Source organism: Capricornis sumatraensis, chromosome 10 (assembly GCF_032405125.1).
Source record: "Capricornis sumatraensis isolate serow.1 chromosome 10, serow.2, whole genome shotgun sequence".
In the NCBI taxonomy this organism is placed as follows: domain Eukaryota; kingdom Metazoa; phylum Chordata; class Mammalia; order Artiodactyla; family Bovidae; genus Capricornis; species Capricornis sumatraensis.
In genome coordinates this window covers 3133945-3151905 of record NC_091078.1, presented here as the reverse complement: position 1 = coordinate 3151905, position 17961 = coordinate 3133945, and the positions used below count along the sequence as shown (strand labels likewise).

Sequence of the window (17961 nt, the reverse complement as noted above, 5' to 3'; positions counted from 1 at the left end):
ACAGTTCCTGCCAGAGACCCCTCTGGGGCCAGGAGGTGAACAGTGAACAGGGTGCGGCCCTTGACCTTGAGGAGTCCATGACTTAACGGGAAGAGTGAGCAGTGAACAGATGTTACAGTCAGGTGGCTGGTGCTACAGAACAGAATGCCATGAGAGTGGGCGAGCTCCTTGCTGAGTCCAGGAGATGGTGGGGGGACTCGCCAGAGGACACGGATCAAAAGCAGAGCTCTGACCCATGCTTCATATGGGAAGACAGTCAGACCTCAGGCAAGTTTATTAACTTCTCTAGAGCCTTGGTTTTTTCATCCGAAAAAATGGGAAGGTCACGAAACTTATAGGAGTGTTGGATTGCTTAAGTTAAATAATTCTGATACAGCCAGCCGTGGCTCCTGGTACAGGGTAAGTTCTCAGTAAATGGAGGAGGCCGTGATAACTACTATGATTATAGTTCTTTCAACAGAGGAATTAGATGGAGAGGTCCAAAGCAAGAGGCTCAGAACAACTCAAGCAGGTGACCTTCAAAGCACTTTGTGCAAATATCGGGTCCTTTTCTGAGCATTTCAAAAGTGCTTATTTGGAGAGACAGCTAGCTGGAGTGACATTTACTCCCTGCGTGACATAGGAACCAGGTGAACGGCGAGGCTCATTGTCTGGCGACAAAGATGCATAAGCAATGGTAAAAGAACAAGGCTTCCAGGGGTTTCCAAAAGTCACCACACACTCCGTTTTGATTAGAAAGAGCAGTTCATGAAGATGAAGAGCATTTTGCACAGGGCTTCCAACAGGCAAAGAAGGTACTCAGAAAATATCTGTAGAGAGTCTGGTTAGAGAAGATGAGTAGGAGAATCTACAAGAAATGCAGACAGGTTGATCTTTGTACCAAATACACAGGTCCTTGTTTATCAGCCTCCTTACCCACCCCCATATCAACAGGTTAGTTTTGTCAGCATCCCCTGCCCTCCCCTTCCCTTTCCTGCAATACGTCTTTCCCTTAAAATCAGCACTGGCAACTCCCTATAGCCAAGAGCTCCCAAACACCCATACAGGTGCCCCTCCTTCTGGTACAGCCAGAGCAGCTATCTCAACCTGAGTTTTGCTGTCAAAGAGACATTCTTTCTGCTCATGAGGGATACAGGGTTCAAGTAAGTGTGCATTTCATGTAAATACACACACACTCGTGTGCTTAAAAAGGGTCTCTATTCTGTAAGGACATTCACTTTAAGAAAATATTTTAAAATCTCTCAGCACTTTAAGAAATTGGTTTAAAACCTTAAACTACTCGACCAAATTGTGTAGAAAAATGTGTTTCTTTATAAATATAGGGAGGGAACATCATGGAAGCTTTACCAAAGGACAGGAAATCCAGCCTGGTGCCCAGGCCCATTCTGTTCCCCTCCCCCAACCCCTCAGCAGCCAACCTGTCCCACCTTCCCTGTCAAGAAGCAGGTGGCAACAGGGTAACGGCTGGCTGTCCACACCTCACCTCCACGACTGTGGTCCTCCAATCTTTCTAATAATCTCCACGCTCTCCAGATTGGATCTGGGGCTCTAGCTGCTGGCCCCACCAGGAGAGAGATCCAGGGAAGCCATCAGCCTGAGAGGCAAGAGGCAAAGCTGCTGGGTGTCTGGAGAAGGGTTAGTGATCTCCAGGGCGACATTCTGGCCATTCTGGTGACATTCTTACCTCAGGGAGAATCACTGCCTTTCCATCCACCCTTCCCACCCAGGCTCCCGACTGCTCTTGGAGCTCTGACCTGGGGTTTGCTTGTGGATGTGGGAAAAGAGAGGTGAGGCAAGAAGAGGCATAGGAAGTCAAATACTGTGTTTCTTACACGTTTTGCAGGGAGCTACTACTATATGGCAGTAGGATGTGTACAGTGTGGTAAAAGAAGAGAACAGGGCAAGAAAAGGAGAATTTCATCTTCTCCATGGTGGGTTTGCAAGGGTGCTGGCAGCCACTTGACTGTGGAAAGTAACCACCTGGTGGATGGTAAGATCTGGCAGTTTGCTGGCCATTTCAATTGACTTGGATCTGTCTTTAGCTGGAAATGGCTGAGGAAAGAGAAGGAAAACTGCGTTGTGTAGGGTTCTTGCTGTGTGCCAGGCTCTGGGCTGGCGCTCTGCATGCGTTATTTCTTTTGAAGGCCACAGCACACTTTGGAGTTACCAAGGTCTTCATTAATGTTTGAGAAGCCTCAAGCTCAGAGAAATCAATTCGCCAGACACGCTAGTAAGTAGCAGAGCTGAAACCAAGGCCATATGATCAAGAAGTCAGTGGTCTTTTTGATCTAAACCACTGAAAGAAAACTTCACTCATGGATGCCAGAAGCAACGAGGCAGTTACCTGGGGCAGTCACTTCAGAACTGAACTGCGGACATTCAAGGGAGATCCACAAAGAACCACAACCCCACCCTGGAATCCTAGTTCTGACCCTGCCCAGGAGCTGGGGGAACAAAGATTGCTGGCCATGTGCCATGGTTTCCCTCCTGTAGGGGGAAGCCACCAACTATACATGCTTCAGGTGCAAGCTAAGGTTCTATTGGAAGAGAAGCTGATGCAGTTTAGTTTTGTTTGGCCGGCACAGTACAGCATACTTTTAAAAAATTCTATCTGGATGCTTCTGGGAAACATGGCTGGCTTCTGCCTGTCACAGATCGAACGCTGTCTAATTGCATTACCCCAACTGCGTTATAGTTCATGCCACCTACGAGTCCCTATAGATTTATCCTTATCAGCCTTCTAGGATGCCGACAGTTCAGGGCCATTTAATGTCAGTGGGATTATACAGTGTCAAACATGAAACATTATTCCCCGTTGTTTGGCTGCTTTGTGCCCATGCATCTAACTAACACCATGCCTAGGGGCAATATCGTACCCTCTCTCCATATCCGTACCTCTCTCTTTGCTCCTAACAGGTTTCCAAACACCTTGGATATGTATAGTAAATACTCATCAAACTGAATGAAAGAGTTTGTTTTCCATCAGAACAGGACTGAGAAGTGGAAATACTCAGGGGTGGATGAGCACAAAAATGCAGATTAAGTTAAAAACAAGTGGCTATTAAAATGAGCATTACAGGGCCTCCCTCGTGGTCCAGTGGTTAAGAATCTGTCTTGCAGTGCAAGGGACACCAGTTTGATCCCTGATACAGGAAGATCCCACATGCCTCAGAGTAATAAACCCCGGCACCACAGCTACAAGCCAGCATTCTGGAGCCTGTGAGCTGCAACTACTGAAACCTGAGTGTCCAGAGCCCGTGCTCTACATCAAGAGAAGCCACTGCAATGAGAAGTTCTGCGCTCCGCAGGAAAGCATAGCCCCTGCCTCACTGCAATAGAGAAAGCCTGCGAACCGCAACAAAGATCCACCACAGCCAAAAAATGCTATTAAATAATCTTTTTTTTTAATGAAGGCTTCAGTCTGGTTTTGAAGGTGTAGTTTTTTTCTTTTAAGCTTCTGTTGATTATAAAGCATCATATTAGCTATAGAAGTGATGCTGCACACAAGGGAAACTCTTTCTTATCACAAAGCTTCAAGAGGCCATGAGGGATGCAGAACAAAGGTTTGTATGCGAGGAAGAAATCCCAAGGCCTGCTGTCTGTAGTCTCCAAGGATACTGGAGGACCACGGGGTGGGGTTTGCTTTCCTAAAATCTCACAAGCTGTGATGACCTCAGCTCCAGATTTCATGTTCCTCTTCTTTCATCCTCCCCTTCAAATGCCCAGAACCCTCCTGGCCCAGCAAGCATCTGAGCCACGTTATTAATTGTTTGCTTGTAATTTCTAGCGATGACATGCATACAATTCACAAAATGTCTGCAAACGGACTGAGCCTTACCTTCCAAGTCTCCCGATATCACAAACTGAATCACAGTTTTGCCTCAAATCCTTCTCCAAAGAGGTAGCCAGTGCTGACGCCTCCATTTCTTGGTGAAGTCTGCATAGATGAGGGAAGGAATCCCGAGGATCAGTCAAGGAAGTGGCCCAGGGTCTCTCTGTGTCCTGGTCCTGTTGTACCTCTTGGGTGGCTTGTTGGAAAAACTCTGGCTGGAGACCCAGGCCCTCCCCTGTGTCTGGGGAGGCACTGTCCCTCCGGCTGTCCCCCTGATCCAGGCTGGGGCTCTGCTCCAAGTCAGCACATGCTGCCCTGGGGAATTCTTTGTCTTCTACGAGCACAGGTGTCTATTGAAAAAAATACTACAGATTATTGGATCCATGGTGCACACTGAGCAAAATCTAAATGTTGCTTTTGTACCAGTTGGTACCACAGTTGGTACCAATTCACCCCTTTTCCATGCTCTTCAAATGAGTGCCTAGACTCACTATTTCTGTGTCCACCTCTTCTTCCTTGCACCCACCCAAACCAGGCTTCTGTCTCCATCACTCAACTGAAAGATGTCTAATTAGGATCTCTAGTTACCTTCGTCTTTCTAAAGCCAAAAGATGATTCTCTGTCTTCATCCCTAACTCTCAACAATGTTCGACATAATGGGACCCTCCTCCTTCCTGAGAATGTCCTTTACTCGTTTACTCTACTTAAACACTGAGTTTACCCTGAGCTCCACCCTTCTCCGAATCACCGCCAAGCCTCCTTCTCGGTCTCATGCATTACCTCATTTCTTTGGACCAGACTCCTCAGTGTCGGGGTGTCGCGTTGCTCATTTCTCAGCCCTCTTCTTGACTTTTTCGGTATTCCTCCCCGAGATGATCTCATCAAATTTACAGCTTTCAGTGGCACTATTTGCTGGTAATTTTGAATTCACGTTTTCCAGCCCTGGCAGGTATCTCCACTGAATGCGCTATAACGTTTGTTCGCATGCTATTAAGAACTACTGCCTCTTTCCACATGCCTTAAACTGCTCCCTCCAAGCACGTCCTGTCTTGGTAAGTGGCGCCACCATTCATTCAGTCACTTGAGCCAACTCCACTCCCGGTCTTCACACCAATGTCTAGTCTAAAAATCATCCCATGGCTTTACCTCCCAGAGTATCCTCAATCTGACTCCTTCTTACAGCTCTCTGGCCACAGCCCGAGTCTAAGACACAAAATGTTACCTGAATCACTGCCAGATTACCTGCCCTACTCCATCTCTCCCGGCAACCTAAGTGACCTCTCCAAAGTGCGGGCCAGAGGAGGCCATATTTCTGCTTCAGCCTTCATCCTCCCACCTCCCCAGCCCAGTGGCTTCCCGTGGCAGCCAGGATGGAATCAGCACATTACCAAAACCTACAAGCCCTACATGATGCGGCTCCCAACCCCCTCCACAACCCCCCCCCTTCCACAGTTCCCTTCATTAACTACCATCCAAGCACAATCCTTATCTTTGCATCCTTCAAAAATCTAGTGTTTGCACTTGCTATTCCTTCTGCCTGAAGTGACCAACTCCAGATGTTTGCATAGCTGCCTCCTTCTTGTAACTATTCTAATTCTAAACCAAAGTCTCCCTTCCTTGGTCTTCAATCAGACCTCTGGAGCCAAGTGAATGAATGAAAATGCTTCTTCCATGTGGCCCTCAGGCATGAGGAGAGAAGCATGCCCACCATTCCTCGCCTCAAACCCTCTCCATTGGACACTTCTGGGTTCTCTGGTAGAAGCTCTTCTCCAGGACAGGACAACTGTTTCCTCGGCATTTACCAGATATCTGAACAAAGACACAGGGTACCAGCCCCTCGGCCTGATGATCTTTGAGTGTGTGAAATTTGACCCTCTCCCACCCTGTTCACTTGCTTAACACAATTGCTATCATCTACCTTCTTTTCCAAACTAGCAGCTCTCTGATTTCCTTCCTATAGCTCTTGTCTCACCAAAGTTGGTATAAAATGACCTCTTAGGGTCCAAGCATCTAGAATACGTGGGTCACCAAATCCCTGTGCTGTCTCTACCGACTGTCACCCTCAGTGATAAGTGATTGATTTTATACATGGCTTATCCACGTCTCAGATGAGGAGTCATGAGACCTAGAGAAGTTAGGCAAGTGTCCAAGGTCCTTGCAGCAAACAGAGCAGGTACACAGGTGTCCATGCAGACCCTCCTCCATGAGCGAGGTCTGCTGGTTGCTGGTGGCTCACAGCAAGCCCCTCCCAGGAATTGTGTTCAGCTTAAGGGAACTGCCTCAGCCAGTTAGGCCCCTCCCTTGGGCAGCTCATACCCCAGTGCTGTTTAGTGCAGATAGCAAAGGTGCAGGCTCTTTTGTTCCAGTTAAGGACAGCTCTGAGAGGCCATCTCAGCTTCAGAGTTCCCTCTGGGCTCAGCTGAAGCCCCTATTGCAGCTGAAGCTCACTTACTTCCCCTTCCGCCCAGCCCTGCTTCTCTCACCCTCACAAAGGGGGTTCCCAAGAGCTGTCCCCCTCCACCTCCGGCACTCCAGGCTCTGGCACAGACTCTGTGTCCTGCAGGCTCAGCAGGTGGCAATGTGATGGGTAACGCTAAGCGTCAACCTGGCTAGGCCATAGAAAGCGAAAGTGAAGTCACTCAGTCGTGTCCGACTCATTGCGACCCCATGGACTGTAGCCTACCAGGCCCCTCCATCCATGGGATTTTCCAGGCAAGAGTACTGGAGTGGGTCGCCATTTCCTTCTCCAGGAGAGTACCCAGATATTTGTTCAAATACAAATCTAGATGTGACCCTAAAGCTATTTTTTAAATGAGAGAGTTGTCTATAAATCAGTATACTTTGAGTGACACAAATAACCTTCTATAATGTGAGAGAGCCTCATTCTGTCAGTTGAAGGCCTTAGGAGAAAAATTACTGAGATCCCCAAGAAAATATGAGTCCTGCCTCCAGACTGCCTTAAGATTCACACTGTGCCATCAACTCTCTGGTAGATTTCCAGTCAGGCAGCCTGTTCCACGGAATTTAGACTGGTCAAGCCCCGCAACAGGGAAGCCTGGTGTGCTGCAGTCCATGGGGTCACAAAGAGTCGGATACAACTGAGAGACTGAACTGAACTGAAGCCCCGTGATTACCCGAGTCAGTTCCTTAATCTCTCTCTCTCTCTCTCCTTCTCTCTCTCTCCTTCTCTCTCTCTCTACACACATGCACACACATATCCTATTTGTTATATTTCTCCCAAGAACCTAATACAGGCATCAACATAACAATCTGAATTTTCCAGATTCCAATGCCTGTCTTCTCTGCACCAGACTATACATGCCTAATCCATGTTTTAGAAGGGTGGAATTAGACCCTTCCCATTTCCCCCTCCATTTCATTCTTCAGAATGGAAATTCTTACCTCCCCTGTATCTGGTTTTATACGCACTCCCCTTGTTCCTGGTTTCCCCTCTCTGATGCCTGGCTGCCTCTGATGCCAGAGAACCCAGCTCTAGAAGTTTCACAGTCAAGGTTTAAATATGTAACCAACTATGGGAAGACCCAAATATTGGGAGAGGCAGAAGGAGGAAGAGGAAGAGAGAGATAGGGCCTTATGAGCTTGTCACAGACTAGTTGAGGTTAGTGAGCTATGTTCCTGCCCCAATGAAATAAGACGGCATTGAACCCTATTGAAGGCAAAAGTTAGGCTTCTCAGGACCCACCAGACAAGAAAGGGATGCCTGAACATGATGCAAGTGGAGAGAGCAGAGGGCAGCACCCCTTACCTGCCAGCCCTGGTCCATCTCAGGCAGCGCAACTGGAGGGGGTCGGCAAAGCAGGAGCGTGACTTCCTGTGAGGCGCCTCGAAGTAAATGGAGCACCTCCTACCAGAAACCAAAATCTATGGTTAGTTGTGGGGCTGGCCTGGCTGTGGGGGCGTCCTCCTCTGTGTTCCCCACCATCTCTCTGGCCCCTCCTCTCCCTACCTCGTTCTGTGTCTTGGCTGCAGAGAACTTTGGAGAGCACTGCTGTGGGCCTGATTCCCCCAAATGCATGGATCCAAGGCCACAAAATGATGAGCCAACACTGAGCTTTAAACGATCAAGGTCTGCTCAGGGCCTTTGCACAGCAGCATCTGCCAATACTGATGCCTCTTCTTCAGAGAGAAAGAGTGATTCTAGCAAATGACTCTTCCCATTTCAGTGTTCATTGCTTCTCTACCCTGCTCATATCAGGAGCTATCGGTCACATAAACGCCACCACTCCAATCTCTAAAGCCTGACCGTCAGCCCCGAGCTTCTGCCCAGGCTCAGCTCAGGCCCTCGGAACTTCTCACCTGTGACGCTGCAGTGGCCTCCTCTCTGCTCCCTGGCCCCTCCACCCTCACCCACCTCCCTTCCTCCACATTGCTAATGTGCTATCGTTCCAAAACGCAGATATCATCAGGTTCTTCTGCCGAACCCCCTCTCTGGCTCACCTCACCCTCAGCATAAGCACCCTCAGCACCCAGAACCTGGTCTTACCTGCTGCCTCTCTCCCACTTTCTCCTCTCTGCCCCTACCTCTGCAGCTCCCACCATAGTGAACCTCTTGCTCCAAGCCATCCTCTAAGCCCCAGGTGTGAGGTTGCCTGAGGAGCTCTTATCACCTAACTAGACCAGGACTTCTCAACGTCTCAGCACTGCTGGCACTTTAGGCTGAATAACTGTTGTCAGAGCTGTCCTGTGCATTGCAGGTGTTGAGCAACATCTCTGGTCTACCCATTAGATACCATTAGCTGTGACAACCACAAGCGTCTCTGGGCTTCACCAAATGTTCCAAGAGGCAGTTTCACCCCTACCTGGGAACCACTGATCTGGATCCTACTCAGCGCCCCCAGCTACAGTGGACAGCCACAGAAGGTCACCGCCCCCAGCTACAGTGGACAGCCACAGAAAGTCAGTGCCCCCAGCTACAGTGGACAGCCACAGAAAGTCAGTGCCCCCAGCTACAGTGGACAGCCACAGAAGGTCAGGGCCCCCAGCTACAGTGGACAGCCACAGGAGGTCAGCACCACAGCTACAGTGGACAGCCACAGAAAGTCAGCGCCCCCAGCTACAGTGGACAGCCACAGAAGGTCAGCGCCCCCAGCTACAGTGGGCAGCCACAGGAGGTCAGCGCCCCCAGCTACAGTGGGCAGCCACAGAAAGTCAGTGCCCCCAGCTACAGTGGACAGCCACAGAAAGTCAGTGCCCCCAGCTACAGTGGACAGCCACAGAAAGTCAGCGCCCCCAGCTACAATGGACAGCCACAGAAAGTCAGCGCCCCCAGCTACAGTGGACAGCCACAGAAGGTCAGCGCCCCCAGCTACAGTGGACAGCCACAGAAAGTCAGCGCCCCCAGCTACAGTGGACAGCCACAGAAGGTCAGGGCCCCAGCTACAGTGGACAGCCACAGAAGGTCAGTGCCCCCAGCTACAGTGGACAGCCACAGAAGGTCAGCGCCCCCAGCTACAGTGGGCAGCCACAGGAGGTCAGCACCACAGCTACAGTGGACAGCCACAGGAGGGGCTCCTTCTCAGCCCCCTTGTGCAAGCAGCGGAGCGGGGCTTTTCTCTCTCACGTACTTCCCGCAGTGAGTGTCGTTCTTGTCTATCCCACCAGCCCCATGAGTTCTGGGCCCCTACAAACTGTCCGCCTGTGTGTCTCCAGTCCCTCATACAGTTGCTGGCCCAGCAGCAGTTCTTAGAGGACAGTTCTTGATCAGATGAAGGGTGCAGGATGGATGGAGACACCCCCCCTCTAATCTTGTTCCGAGGATTCTCCATCCTCCCCCATCCCTCCTTCATGCACCTTGCTCTGTCCCCTGGAGGTGGACCTGCATCGTGGGCTACAGAGAAGCTTTCTGCTGGGTTAGGCCGAGTGGGTGAGCAGGGGTCAGACCTGAGGAAGAGGGGGACGTCCAGGTTGGCTTTCCTGCCCATGTGGTTATCACGGAATCGTGATATCCCTCAGCTAATTTCATAGCTCATGTCAGCGAGTCTACTTCACCAGCTCACGCAGTTTCTGCGCTTCGTAGCTGCTTCTACCCACTCCCTCTGGACTTGGGGGAGAGGCTAGATAACTGCCCCCACCGCTCTCAGCCCCAGGGCTCTACACTCTCCCTTGAGTTTCCCAGCAACCTCCACACCTTTATCAAGCTTTCTCAAATGGTCCAATTTCTGCCAGGACCTTGACTGATACGTACAATACTTCACTGAGATGTTATGCCATAAACATTGTTGTTGTTCAGTCACTAAATCATGCCCAACTGTTTGTGACCCCATGGACTGCAGCACGTCAGGCTTCTCTGTCCTTCACGATGTCCTGGAGTTCACTTGGATTCACATCCATTGATGCCATCTGACTAGCTCATCCTCTGCTGCCCTCTTCTCCTTTAGTGTCCACTTTTTACTTTCTTATTATGTTTTTTATCATAAACACAACAACCTACCCAACTCTATATGTCAACGCTGTAAATTTAATAGAGAAATGGGGACGAAAGGAGAAAAGGACCTACAGTGGCCCATTGATTCATGCCCACCTCTGGGAGTGAGTATTAGGAGACCTTTAGCACAGAAGTCAGAGTTTTATCTTGAGTTTCATTACTAACCTAACTTGAAACAAGGCTTCCTCAAGGTCAGATACTTCAGAATGGAGATGAAAATTTTAATATGAGGATGTTCTGCCAGTTTCTCTCTTTATGTGATTCAAGCTCAGACTCCAGGTGTGATCTCCAGCAGCCCAGAGTATTCCTCACTGAGGGAGGGTGGCCCTGGAAGGAACGTCCTCAGCCCACAAACCTTAGTCCACAAACAGGACTGCACCCCTCACGTCCTCCCACCTGGAAGTCCAGGCCTTCCGTGGACCTTCCATTCACGGCCAGGATAACGTCACCTACTGCGATGACCCCATTCTCTTCCGCCGGCTGCCCAGGGAAAAGCCGCTTAACCATCACGAGACCATTCTTGAGGTGGCCGCAGTGCTCGCTCTCCATCTGCACAAAACTGAATCCCAAGCCACTGGCATTCTTTTTTAGCTTGACTTCAAACTTGGGGCCTGTATCATGGGATGTGAATGAGATCCATCCTTCAGTAAACTACAGATGAAATTTGCCAGCCTCAAAATGCAAATTGTCAAATAGATGAATTTTTTCTGTTTTATGTTAAAAGATTTCACTTTGTTCACTTTTATACAGCGTCTATTATACATTTTATAGGTCAATGCCATCCAATAGAAAGATGTGAGCTGCGTATGCAAGCTACGTAGGCAATTTCAAAGTTTAACCCAACATGTCTAAAATATTACCTTTTCAACATGCAATCAATGTGAACAAAATTATCAATGAGGTATCTTACATTCTTCTTATGAACTAAATCTTTAAAACTTAAGCATGTATTTTATCAATTTGGATTGGCTACACCTCAAGTGTTCAATAGCCACATGGGCAAGTGGCTACCATATTGGACAGAGCAATTAGAGATAGCCAGCAAAGTTAGATGTAGAGATACAATGTATCAGTTCAGTTCAGTTCAGTCGCTCAGTCGTGCCTGACTCTTTGTGACCCCATGAATCGCAGCACACCAGGCCTCCCTGTCTATCACCAACTTCCAGAGTTCACTCAAACTCACGTCCATTGAGTCAGTGATGCCATCCAGCCATCTCATCCTCTGTCGTCCCCTTCTCCTCTGGCCCCCAATCCCTTCCAGCATCAGAGGCTTTTCCAATAAGTCAACTGTTCACATAAGGTGGCGAAAGTTTCAGCTTTAGCATCAATCCTTCCAAAGAACAGCCAGGACTGATCTCCTTTAGAATGGACTGGTTGGATCTCCTTGCAGTCCAAGGGACTCTCAAGAGTCTTCTCCAACACCACAGTTCAAAAGCATCAATTCTTCGGTGCTCAGCTTTCTTCACAGTCCAACTTTCACATCCATACATGACCACTGGAAAAACCATAGCCTTGACTAGACAGACCTTTGTTGGCAAAGTAATGTCTCTGCTTTTGAATATGCTATCTAGGTTAGTCATAACTTTCCTTCCAAGGACTAAGCGTCTTTTAATTTCATGGCTGCAGTCACCATCTGCAGTGATTTTGGATAGCCATCTACAATAGACCCGTATCATTTAATAAAATTGTATCTCATATATTCCTGTTACCCTTTTAGAAACCCAGTCATCTTTTAGTGTACTTGAAAAAAACTTTGGGAATAACTAGATCATGACAATAATTATGGCCAACTCTATGAAAATGTTTTTGCTGCCATTTTGTTTGGCCCTATGAACTGACCGCAGACAAAACAACTGCTTCTGGGCACCCAAGGTGGAAACAGACTCAGGAACTGTTATAGTCTGGCAGCCAAAGAGGTCCCTAGGCCTCCCCTAGTCTGCCTGGACCATCCCAATAGAGGGGCAGAGCACTAATTTATAAACTCGGATTTGGGGCAAGAATGAAAGTGTCTGAAGCAATTAGGTTCGGGGATGTCACGTGACCACTTTCAGCAGCAGCATCTGACCACCGTAGCTCACTCTGCAGTCAGTTTCTCAAAGGTCCTCTGTGGAGTGAGCTGAGGAACGATGAAAGAGCAGACGGGCTTATTTCACGCACACGCCTTCCCCCTCCACCACGTGTATGCGACCTGACTTATGCCTTCAGAAAAATCTCCATAAAGGGGTTGAAGAGCGGTTAAGCTCCAAATCATGATATTTTAAGGGAATAAGTGTCTTCCTGCTGCTGCTGCTGCTGCTGCTTCTGTTAAGTCACTTCAGTCGTGTCCGACTCTGTGCGACCCCACAGACGGCAGCCCACCAGGCTCCCCCGTCCCTGGGATTCTCCAGGCAAGAACACTGGACTGGGTTGCCACTTCCTTCTCCAGTGTGTGAAAGTGAAAAGTGAAGTGAAGTCGCTCAGTCATGTCCAACTCTTAGCTACCCCATGGACTGAAGCCCACCAGGCTCCTTCATCCATGGGATTTTCCAGGCAAGAGTACCAGCAGGAAACAAAACCATAGGGAAGTCAGAAAGGCAACCCATCAGAAGATGCGCTACAGTGTCCCTGTATTAGCATTTGCTTTTTTAAATGCTAATAACTAGGCTAGGTTTCTGAGCACCTTCCTCTCCTCACCCACCTCAGCATTCCTCAGATTTTGCCAAAAAAATCTTGGCTGAAATATGGACATTTGGTCAGAAAAGGCATGACCCTTTCATTTCAATTTCAACCTCAAATACTTATACACAAGCATTCCAGCAGCTGATCAGAAAACCCCAGAAGGCTTTGGGGCAGAATTATACCTGGTCATCATATTTTGGACAATGCATTTTTTCCCCAGAAATACTTCATTAGATTGCCTTCCATCACATCAGAAAGTCGGCCCCATTATAACCGCCACTGCTCATTATCTTTTGAGAACCCAGATGAAGCCTTCCTGCGTTCCCTTTGGAGATGACAATTCAAAAGCAGCATAGGATGACATGACAATAGTAACGCTCAATTCTCTCTCCTCTCACCATCTGTCGCCGAGACACTGCTTGCGGGCCTTCCAGGCGAGACTGTTGCCAAGGAAACAGCCGTGCACTCCTCTCCCATCCTGTCATTAGCAGAAGGACACTGCTGTGCAATCCTGGGGCCTCTTCTCTCTAAGACCAGTCTTGCAACCTAGAAGTGCGGGTGGATGAACTCAATTTACACCTCATATGGAAACCAGGAGGTTCTCCCTCCACACTGCAAATGCTTCATAATTTTTTTTTGATACTTCCAGTAGCTGCCTCATTTGAATCTCAAATCAAAATCTCCAATCTGGCCTATTTGTTGGGATCCAGAGCCACATCTCCAACTGTCTATCGGACAAATGACCCTGGAAGTAATGCACGCACTTCCGTTTCAGTATATTCGAGGCCAAATCATCTTCGTCTCGCTCACCCTCCCTTGCCCTCTCCTCATTCTGCCTAAAACATTCCTATTGTTGCCTTTGCTCTCTCAGAACCCAGACCTGTCCCTCAGCTAACCTCCAGGGGCCACATTTGCAGTAGCTCAACTCTCTTCCTTCCGCCCTCCAAATACACATCTGGCCTCCAAGGCTTGCATGTTCTCCACCAGAAACATCCCCCCATTCTCCATTCCCCCTCCTGTTGCCAACGGCCAGCAGAACTGGAGCAAGCACCCTCTCCCTTGACGTCCTGGACCCTACCTCCTCTTCCTTCAGTCCATCCCCCTCAAGGTTACTGGTGGATTAAAATAAGACATGAGTTGAACGTGCAACACTCTTGATTAAAAGTCTCCAGCGTTTTCCATCACCTAAAATTCAACCCCTCAGGACAGTATCCCGGGCTCCTGTCGATCCGGCCTCCCCCTTGGTTTCTGGTTCCGTTTCCCACCCTCCTCCCCTGCACCGTAAGCTCCCATTAGCCAGGGCACGATCCCATCACCTGGAAGCTTCTGATTCTAAGCTTCCATTCAGGGAACCCGACCCTGCCAACACCCTCCTGCAGCAACGGTCGCTCAGCACCAAGCCTGTGACACCAGAGTGACAGTCGCTACTGTCCTCACCACTAGTAGGCTGGCCAGATACATTCCCTAAGCATGCCCACTAGCAAAGTTCCAAAGAATAGAGAATACTAATAAATGATGACTGTTTCCAAGATATGTCAGCCATGGCCACCAAGACAAGTAAGTCTCACTACAAACCAGAAGAATGCTTTGGGCAAGGAAGCAAAAGGAGGCCCTTCCTTGCCTCTATTTGCCAGAGGGTCCCAGGGGTTCTCTGCATTTCTGCCAACTCCTCAGTTGCCAAGAGGGAGACCCCAGCTCTCTGGCTTAGGACCCTGTGGCAAGCAGAGGCTCCCACTCCCTGGTGGAGGATGGGACAGAGAACAAAAACATCCAAATGCTGCCTGCATACCGCACAGAAAGAGAACTTAAAGTTAATGCTCTGGGCATCCTGAGTTCTACGTCATTGTCATTAAAGGACCCCCAGGGCAGTGTGTCCTATAATTGCACATGGTGATGGGACTGTCACGAACTTGAGCCGTGGTGGGGTGTCAGTGCGTGCCAAGGCCAGTGCCGAGAGGCCCTGAGAGCAGATGGAGGCATTGGCCAGCTACGGCTGGAGCTGAGGGTATAAGAGGACGGCCGGAGCCAGGCAGAAGTCCCTTCGCTTCATCAGCTCAGCCCAACTGTCTGATTCCAGACTCTAGGCAAGTGACAGGAAGATTTTCAGGGCTTTCTATGGGAGGTGAGCTTCCTTGCCTGGGAACATCTGCCTGCTTCCTCCTGACTTTGACACTTCCAGGGAAAAGTGCTGCTAAAAGGTAGATGTGAAAGGAAAAAAAAAGCAAACAGAAACGAAAGTCTCATTTGTTTCCTGCCTACCCGTCTCGCACGCAGAGGCAACTGCAGCTTCAGATGTTGCCAGGAAATCTCTGGAGGGATGGGAAGCTCCCCAGTAACCAGCAATGTTGCACTCACCTGTCCAGAGCCCTTGAGGCACTGCACAGCCTGCTTGTGGGTGAGGCCACACAGACTCACTCCATCCACCTGCAAGAGCCGGTCACCTGGGAGGGGGAAGATGTCATGTCCCCAAGCTCCTCAAGCTGCAGGAAGGACTCTTTGGGGAGACTTTGCCCAGCACCTCTCCATGCAGCCTCAAGGAGGAACAGGGAGCTAAGCTGGGAGGAGCCCCGACTGGGCCCGAGTACTGGCCCCTTGTGAACACCTCCACACGCAGTGGTCTAGAAACTTCTGTCATTGGCACAGAGTAGTTAAGCCAACTAACAAGCACAGCCTTGTGCTTTTTCTCAACTCCTGTGAGACTATTTCTGAAAGTTTTTGCAAGTCTCCTACAGGGAACATTCCTCTCTCTAGGATAGTTTTTATTCCAAAAAAAGGTCAGGGAGACCCGGTTGATGCCAGGGACACTGGAATTCTAGGGGAAATGTATGTAGGTAAGATCTCAGTGCATTTTTTAGCTCCATTCTGGCCATTTTGGAGAGCAGGGAAAACTCTTCCCCCTTCCTTCAGAGCAGTGGGCTTGAGGAAGGGCAGATAGGAGGCTTGCTGGAGCACTACTCCCATGAAAGCCAAGTGGCCACAAGCTTATTTAAAAATCTTGTATTTTTAAATCACCTGTGTTTCCCAAGTATTTTGAGCCCCATGTTACGTGTCAGGTAGGTGGGCCAGGCTAAATCATCTTTTCCAGGTGAAGAGGCTGAGAGCTAGAGAGACAATCATTTGTACAGGGAACAGAGTGAGAGTTGGGCAAAGCTTGCAGGCTGCAACCCCCAGGCCAGGGCTCCTCACACCGCAGAACGCAGAGCCCATCCCTCACCCTGCAGGATCCGCCCTTCCTTGGCAGCTGGCCCTCCAGGAACGATGGATTTCACGTAGATACCTCCACAGAACACGCTTGTGTTAATTCCTCCCTGGAAAATACAATAAAAAAACTCACCAGCCATTTGCTCCCCTCCTAAAGGGGCTTCCCCAACCTCCCTGACTCAGAGAGCCCCCATATGCCGTGCAACTTTACCTATCACCTCCTATCCATGTGACACCATCTTACATATTCACTTGTTCGTTTAGGCTATCTTATCCACTGAGCAGGAAAGTTAGATGCTCATAAGAAGTATAACAATATGAGCTGGATAAGAGAGTTGTGCTGTACCCAGCCCAGCACTGGCCCACGGCAGATGCTCAGAAATGAATCATATCAATGTACCACTTTGTGTCTCCATAAGCAGAGGCCAGCAAAGGTGGATACAGCTATGATCCAAAAGGCTGGTGCCTGGCCTGTCCCATGCGCTTGTGTGTCGATCTCCGTACACAAAGGCAGAATTCAACTACACAGTGCTCCGCAAATTACTATGCTTTTAACTTAACAATAGATCACTAAGGTCCGTACCGTCACTAGACAAAGATCTAACCTTTTTCTTCTAATTTTTCCATGCATGTATGTACATACATATAAAGATTCAGTGGGGCTATAGCATTTATGTACAATTTTTATCCTCACCCCTCCAGGGTCTGCCAGATGGAGCTCAGGAATCAAATGCAGTGTCCATCCTGAATAGAAGTCTTGCCAACCTGACTTTGTCCTGGCCTTGGACATGGGAGCACGAAGCCCCACTGTGTCCCTGCTGCGGATGTATGGAGACAACCCCACTCATCTTTGGCTTGTGTCCCTGAGCCCCCACCCTGCCACCCTTCCTTATTGTCCAGGGCAACCATAATCCCAACCATGCTCCTTGGAGTGTCTGCTCATCCCAAGTGTGGCATCAGCCCCCAGTTTCACCTTCAGCTCCTATTCCCCACTGAGGCTCCCACAGATTTTCTTGGTTCATCACTTCTGGAGTGCTGCTTGTACCCAATGGGCACTGGGTCATTAGAGATTGGCATATGAGCGCAATGCCCACCAAGGCTCCAGATGAGCGTCTTTCAACTATTTACTTTTCAAACTCTCTTAGAAACTCTTACAGTCACACTGAATCCAAGTGTCCCGTCTTCTTTCACCAGCTCCACGAAGTAAATTTCGCTGGCCGTGGTTTCTGAAGGTGATGGAGGAGAGGAAGAACCAGCACCCTGCCACCAACGAACAGGAAAAGAGAAGGTGTGAAGGCACGGGCCCTGCCTGAGCGGATGGCATCTCTTACCCCTGCCTCGCTCTCAGGAGAGAGAGGAAAAAATTTACATGCTAAAAAAATCATAAGTTTCAGGGTTGGGCCAACAGAGGATTCCTTGTATGAAACTTGGACTTGTCTCCTGGTCTCTCCAGCCTTGTTTCCCAATCCACAGAACTGGAATGTGCGATCTCCTTCTAACAATGAGTATGAATGATGCCCAACACCTAACAAGGACTCAATAGATTCCCTTCTGTTTCTACTTGAGATGCAAATATTGTTATGAGAATGGAAGCCATTCAGACGGTTTCTACACACATGACACCATTCAAGTGAGGGCATGCTGGATCCCAGACACATAGCAGCCTCCCCAGCAGAAGAAAACCTCAGGAGGATCTTCAGCCATTGAGCGACAGCAGCTGCATGGGTCTCTACTCTACAGTGAGTGAATGCATGAGGGAAGGACAGAAGAGAAAACTATCATCTACCTCATCCCAGGCATTCTGCTCAGTGCTGTGACACGCAGA

General features: G+C 49.1%; 1 protein-coding gene across 1 annotated transcript in view; it reads right to left on the bottom strand.

Annotated features, from left to right (window-relative positions):
- Window positions 1-798: 798 nt before the first annotated feature.
- Window positions 799-17961, bottom strand: part of FRMPD2 (FERM and PDZ domain containing 2) — a 104387-nt gene continuing 87224 nt past the window's right edge. The window contains exons 23-30 of the mRNA XM_068982291.1: window positions 17292-17396; window positions 16150-16243; window positions 15291-15376; window positions 13334-13481; window positions 10674-10888; window positions 7599-7697; window positions 3839-4182; window positions 799-847 (exon numbers count right to left, since the gene is read on the bottom strand). Coding sequence (XP_068838392.1) covers window positions 799-847; window positions 3839-4182; window positions 7599-7697; window positions 10674-10888; window positions 13334-13481; window positions 15291-15376; window positions 16150-16243; window positions 17292-17396 — 1140 coding nt within the window. The remainder of the gene's footprint in view (window positions 848-3838; window positions 4183-7598; window positions 7698-10673; window positions 10889-13333; window positions 13482-15290; window positions 15377-16149; window positions 16244-17291; window positions 17397-17961) is intronic.